Source organism: Lolium rigidum, chromosome 3 (assembly GCF_022539505.1).
Source record: "Lolium rigidum isolate FL_2022 chromosome 3, APGP_CSIRO_Lrig_0.1, whole genome shotgun sequence".
NCBI lineage: Eukaryota > Viridiplantae > Streptophyta > Magnoliopsida > Poales > Poaceae > Lolium > Lolium rigidum.
Window position 1 is genome coordinate 276,970,817 of NC_061510.1, and position 6,731 is coordinate 276,977,547.

General features: G+C 41.4%; 1 protein-coding gene across 2 annotated transcripts; it reads left to right on the forward strand.

Moving 5' to 3' along the window:
- Positions 1-1,003: 1,003 nt before the first annotated feature.
- Positions 1,004-5,282, forward strand: LOC124703455 (protein ANTHESIS POMOTING FACTOR 1). 2 transcript variants are annotated; one of them, XM_047235662.1, is made up of 11 exons: positions 1,004-1,179; positions 1,299-1,384; positions 1,883-1,986; positions 2,556-2,656; positions 2,724-2,790; positions 2,879-2,978; positions 3,416-3,529; positions 3,642-3,779; positions 3,861-3,945; positions 4,040-4,089; positions 4,175-5,282. In XM_047235662.1, exons 1-11 carry the CDS (start codon positions 1,173-1,175, stop codon positions 4,316-4,318), a joined length of 996 nt encoding a protein of 331 aa, XP_047091618.1. In that variant the 5' UTR covers positions 1,004-1,172; the 3' UTR covers positions 4,319-5,282. The 2 variants fall into 2 exon arrangements, 1 of the variants encoding a protein (XP_047091618.1); XR_007003119.1 differs by having other exon boundaries at positions 1,006-1,179; positions 3,861-4,089; positions 4,175-4,355; positions 4,667-5,282.
- The last annotated feature ends 1,449 nt before the right edge of the window (positions 5,283-6,731 follow it).

Below are 6,731 nucleotides of genomic sequence, written 5' to 3' on the forward strand. Positions count from 1 at the left end.
GTTCTCTTCGCCTCTCTAATTCTCCGTCACTCTACTCCCTTCAATTCCTAGCTTTCTTATTGTTTCGCCTCTGCTACACGGTTTAGTGGTTGTGCACTCTTTCTTCCCACCATTAAGCTGCACCAATGCCCACCAGGAACCTCTAACTGAGCAATAGAATTTCTTGGTAGCCATGACATATTTTGATTTTGTTTCTAATGCTCCGTGTGCTCTACCAATGTCTCATTTTACACAGCTGGGTTATACATATTTTTCCCTTGACTTATTTGGGTTTGCTTCATCTTTCCTTTTTTATTTTTATTTTTCTTTTAGTTGTTTATATTAGTTCTTTGGTTTAAATTTTCATGTATATGTTTCTTGTTTAGAAAATAATTTTATTGCATTATATTCAATTGCGTGTCCTTTTTATTTTTCCAAATTATGCATGAACCTTTTTTTGTGTGGTATGCGGTTGTTTCTTAAAGTCACTAACAATACATGAACATTTTATTTTAAGATACGTAATATTTCATAGATACTGAATTTTGAATAGGTATATGAACATCTTTTTATATGTTCAGTGCCTGAATGAAAATGCAGATCACGGCTACTTGTTCTTCCTTCTAGTGAAACGGGGGAAAGAAGCAGCGTGAGACGAAAAAGAAAACGAAAACGAAAACCGAAAAGAAATAGCGCGCCAAACCGACGGAAAAGCAAACCCTGACGAAATGCCGGCCCAAGATTACTAGGCCTTCTTTACATGGTGCTTCTGCCTGCCTGACTTCGACGACTCCAGGCTCAAAAAAAAAAAAAAAACATTAGCGACATCGAGCGATTCGGCGGCGGCGCGCAGGTGTGAAGCTGCGGCGGCCGGCGCTGGGCGCAGGAAACACCGCGGAGGCGCGGGACAGGCGCAGCGAGGCGGCGTCGCGTCTCCGTAACCTGTAGAAGTCGGCTGGAGCGGAGGCGTGGGCTGCGCGGACTGCGGCGGCCGACGAAGGCAACCCAACGTCCGGCCACCCCTACAAGTCGGCCGTGCCCGATAAGGATTTGCTTTTTCTTCGACCTTGAATAGTCAAAATCCTGCGCGCACCACTCTAGGGAACCTCCCTGCCCGACCACCGCTCGCCGCATCAGTCCGGAGGAACTGCTCCCCTTCAATTCATTCTTCCGCCGCTGCAGTGTATGCCAAGATGCAAGGTATGAGTCCGGACCTCCCCATCGTTCTCCTCTCTCAGTCAAACCCAACAACGTCACACGATTCGTGGTTCTTGTTTCCTTAGCTGATTTCTTGGTGTATTCTTGTGAACTTGGTATAGGTGGGGAGAAGGAGGAGAGGGTGACCATGGAGGTCACTGACGAGATGATCAAGACCATGGAGGTCGGTTTGGCCTTCCGGGACTATGTAAGGACATCAATTCATTTCTCTTACCGCTGGTTTGAAGCTTGAACTATGAACTAGCCATTTATGTTTGGTCAGGGGCAGAGCCAGAAATTTTGGTTATGGGTGAAATAAATGTTTGGAGGGGCCAAACCATGCACTACTGATTAGCTTCCTGTCAAACAGAGAGGGTTAGCAAGCAATTTTATGTGCACTTGTCAAATAGAGAGTGTTTGACAGAGTAGAGTTCTTAGGAAATATAATGTTTGTGAACAATTATGCTAGTATACAAATAGTGGTTTTGAACTAACTATGAAACGAACCACTGATCTTATAACAGAACAGCAGCCACCTCTCAGATGTGAGCTCCTAATTTCGTATTTGAAAAGTGTTTTCTTGTAAAGAACATGCATATGGCTTAATTCAGATTCAGCTGATATGTTTCTATGCATCCTTTCCAGATCATGTATTTCACTTTACGTCTAGTAACTTGATTTGTGATATACCTTAATTGTATGGCAGAATGGCAGAATTAGTTCTATGGATTTTCACAGCAAGGCTACAAACTATTTTGTGACAGCCAGTGATGATGAATCAATACGCCTATATGACATTCAAAATGCCGTGTAAGTAACTGACTACAAGTCATTCCTTAATTTTCTTGAATTTTGTGTTCTATAATCAAGTAAAGCGTTTCATTAGATATTCTTGTTACAAGACACGAACTCCAAAGATCTGGCTTTGTTATTTGGTTTGCTAGCTGCCGTGTTCACTTCATAATACATTATGACACTGGCATTTGTTCAAGAGACAATTGTTTGGCTTAGGCATTACTACATTTGGCTGTTGAAAATGATTTATTCTACAACTATAGGTGGTAGAATCATTATTTACAAGTAGTCTAATAACTAAATAGAGATAGAATATGGTATGTATATGCTGCAGGCAGATTAGGGGATAAACATGGTGCCACCTCCAAGTCGGCTGGCACCTCTCTTATGCGGCCTCTCCCTTAATTGTCTCTATGCCTGCCCCCAGTTGACTTTCGTAGTGACTTTCCTTAGTAATTTAGCAAATTTCCTAGTATGCAACGATTCGATGCATATAGCTACTGTATTATTTATTTATTTTGGCAATCAATACTGTATTTCCTGTGATACTGTATTTGATTTCTAACTCAGTAAAAAAAAATCAGATGTTTGAAGACCATTAATAGCAAAAAATATGGGGTTGAATTGGTGTGCTTCACTACGAACCCAAGTCTTGTCCTGTATTCCTCGAAGAATGGCTGGGATGGTAAGTAATGTCTTGTCTTAGCTTAAGAGTGATTTAAGACTTACACTGAAAGAGTGCACTAATGCAGAATCTCTGCGGCTGCTCTCTCTGAATGATAACCGGTTTGTAAGATATTTCAAAGGCCATCTTGACAGGTATGCCGTATTTTATGATAAATTATACCCACATATTTCAGTTAAGCTAACGCGAACGGAAAATCCTTATGCTCTATGTCTTTTCCAGGGTTGTTGCTATGTCGTTATGCTATGAGAAAGATAGTTTTCTTTCTGCTTCACTTGACCGAACTGTTCTCCTTTGGGATCTGAGGGCCGACAAAGCACAGGTACAACTATTGATACTGTAAACTAGAAAATGCTATCCAATGAAACCTATCTCTCTTTGTGTCACTTAAACAAGCTGCAATTATAGTTAACAGAACTATTATGGTTTGGTGTCTGCTTCCCTGTCAAACCAATTTCTTAATCTCTTTATCCTCTAAAAAATAACTTAATCTCCCTCAGATGATCAGAAATCACCATGTACCATATAAGATTGTTGGAATTGAATCCTCAACATTCCTGAAGTTGCTAATATATTCTGTTCTGTTCTGGGATGATGGATATTGGATTCACTGTATTTCTATCTTTAAAGGCACGAGGTGTCTTGGTCATGGTCATTTTATTTATCTGGACTCCTTTAAATCTGTACACATATCGTGGCATCACAGTTTATGTATTGGATAACTTGTGACTAGTAAAATGCTCACTTCCGATTTTGTAGGGCTTACTGCGTGTGCAAGGGAGGCCTGCAGTTTCATATGATGATCAGGGTTTAGTTTTTGCAGTTGCGTACGGTGGTTTCATAAGGATGTTTGATGCTCGAAAATTCGAGAAGGTAGTGGTGATTGAATGTGTTGTTTGATCCTTAATTATCTGATACTTTATAACTACTCTGTTGATTATGATGATTGTCTCTGTTGGTAATGGTGAGTATCTTACATCCATAGGGGCCTTTTGATATTATCTCTGTTGGTAATGATGATTCTGAAGCCAATGTCATAAAGTTCAGCAGTGATGGACGGCGGCTACTTTTGACCACCAAAGCAGGGCATATTCATGTGCTAGATTCATTTCATGGAAACCATGTAAGCATTTAAACTTCCTAGTGTAATTTGAGTTTTGCTGGCTCATGGGTTTGGTAAACACTACTAATTTGTTTTTGGCAGATAGCAACTTTCAAAGTAAAACCAGCTGTCACCAATTCAACATTGGAGGCATCATTCAGCCCTGATGGAAACCATGTCATATCTGGTTACAAGCATTTTCTTATCATCCTTTTGATCATTGCTGCATTCTCCTTTACTAAACCAGTAAATCTAATCATCTTGTTGTTTTGTTCTTGCAGGCTCCGGTGATGGTAGTGTTTATGCTTGGAGTGTTAGAAGTGGAAAGAAAGTATGGACAAATCTGGCGTGTAATGTTTATGATTACAATTATTATTTATGTGAAATTGTTACTTACATGTATGGTCCCACTGCAGGTAGCACGCTGGGGAAGCACAGATAACGAGCCACCATTGGTTAGGTGGGCTCCAGGATCATTGATGTTCTTGACTGGATCTTCAGAACTATCCTGCTGGGTCCCAGACCTATCCAAGCTGGGATCGTTTACCGTTACGAAGTAAATTCGAACGATATGTGATTGATTAGCTCATTACCATTGTAAGTCTGCAAACTTTACTTCTAGCCACCTGCATTAAAGTAATTTGATCTGTGCCACTCCCAGCCTCTGAACCTAAGAGATGACATTGAGAAGAAGCTCTCTGCACAAATGCCATAGCAAACTGCAGATACAGTCCCAGAAATGCTGTATTAGCAGCATATTGGTTTAAGTGTCTGGGTGTGTATGTCATTTGTCCAACCTGTTCTTTATAGTGGCATCTGCCAGTTAAGGCTAGCTGAGAGTGGTATAAATCTAAGCAACCCCAACCCTTGATTTTCCTATGTTAAGCAGAACTCTCTGTTTTCTGTAGATTCTGGCATATGAGTGATCGGTGCAGCTTTGTCAAGTAAACATATCTAGGTAGCAATGGTGTTCAGACTTTCTACTTGACACTCAGCTCTGAATATGAGGAACAATAGGCAATAGTGTTGTATGTGTAGATGTTCACCTTTTATCTTGATGTATCATTGTGTTTATTATGACACAGTTTGCCTTCATACAGTGTATAATTGTAAAGTAAGTTCTTCATTGCGCACAGGTGGGATGCTTACTTGAAACTCTCGCACTGCGTGAAGAGGTTTTAACGATTACCATGTTTTAGTGTTGTTACATCATGTAGGGCTGCATGATGTCAGTAGCTGATATTATTATTTGGGTGAGTAAATGTGCAAAATGTTTATTGTAGCGGCATACTATTGCACCAATTCACCTTTGTAACGAGGTGAACTTGTGACATTTATGTTTGAAGAATGCCTTCATAGTTAGGGCACCTGGTTACCAAGTATGTGTTTGTGATGTCTTGATAATAATACACGTGGCTTGTAAGTTAGTGATATATCACGGACACTTGGGGCTACTGGGGACATGTATATGGATGGAGATGTATTTGGGCTGGATGGCCCATCAAGGATGGAACAATTTGTTGATGACTGGCTACAGTAATAATGTCTTAACATCTCTTCGATCTTGCCAATCCCCTCTTGTTGCTGGCTTAATCTCTACGACCTCATTGTATTCGTATTTGGTTTGCAAGTGTGTGGTCAAGTTGCATCCTTGTTTTCGTTTTCATGGACCAGTTCATAGTTGAATCTCTTTAAAAAAAACTGAATGTTTGAACAGTTTTGCATTATGGATCCCTTCCAATTTTCTGACGCAGAAAGTCAAGGGCTTGGGGAGTTTTCAGCGTCTTTGCTTCTTACTTTTGTTCTATCACCTATCAGGCTATGCAATAAGATCCTTTGCCAGCTTCCTTCCATTTTTCCAACTGCAAGGAGCGCACATAGTTGCGTTGGTGCGTAATGTAGCAGCATTTAACTACAAACTACCGAGACATACAAGAATTGTTCCTTCTGATGAGACTTGTGAAAGTAAAACAGTATATAAGCACCAACACTGGATGCAGAAAACAAGTAAAAAAAATTACAGGACGAAAGCAAGTCACCACGCCTATGTCGATCTTACTGCACTAGACATGTCATCTTATTCTGTATTTCATCTACAAATGCTGCAAAGCAAGTGGAGGATTGCTCCAACTGCGAACAGTTCTGTCATTTCCTGTTGTGCGCATCACGACCATCCTAACTCTAGAATATGTCCTTTCGATCGTGATTTTCATGCTGCTATGCCCGGTCATGCTAAGAAGCTTGTGAAGAAACCTCTGATCTATTATCGAGAGGGCAGTGCTAGCTTACGGTCACCCATGGGCACGGTCGATCTCCGCACAGCCCATGGGTGTTGTTTAGCTGTCGGAAACTAGACGGGGAGAAGAATAATGGAGGGAGATGTTGTTTAGCTGTCGGAAACTAGATGCGGAGAAGAATAATGGAGGGAGAAAAGAAGGCCAGAGCCGCCCGCTAGTATTGCCCTGTTCAAAGCTCAGCCTCCGTCGGTCCTTTGCTGCCACCCATGTATCTTCTCGCATGCGCACTCGCACCCCCACGCTAAGTCCATTGCTCGCCATTGGCTCGCTCCATTCTTGGCAACGTCTTCTCCGCCGCTGCTCCCTACTGGGTGGTGGGTGGTGGGTGGTGGGAGTTGAGTTCGATTGCCCTAGGAGATGAATCCAGGGGTGTTTGGTTAGTCTTCATATATTATTATTTTTGCTTTTGGTTTTTGGCTTATAGAAAGCATCAAAATAGATGCATTTGATTTTGGCTTCTAGCTTATATCATCATGGAACAATGTCTAGTCTAATGCTACAAGTCAAAGCCAAACGCGCATGGGTAGGTGCTTTGTGACTTACAAATCAAAATCCAAAAGCTAGAATAAGCCCAACCAAAGAGGCTAGTATGGAGGTAGGAGAAGAAAAAATGGTCAACTGAAACATGAAACAAGAGAGGAGCGTGAGGATAAGGGAGAAGAAGGGCACACCACAC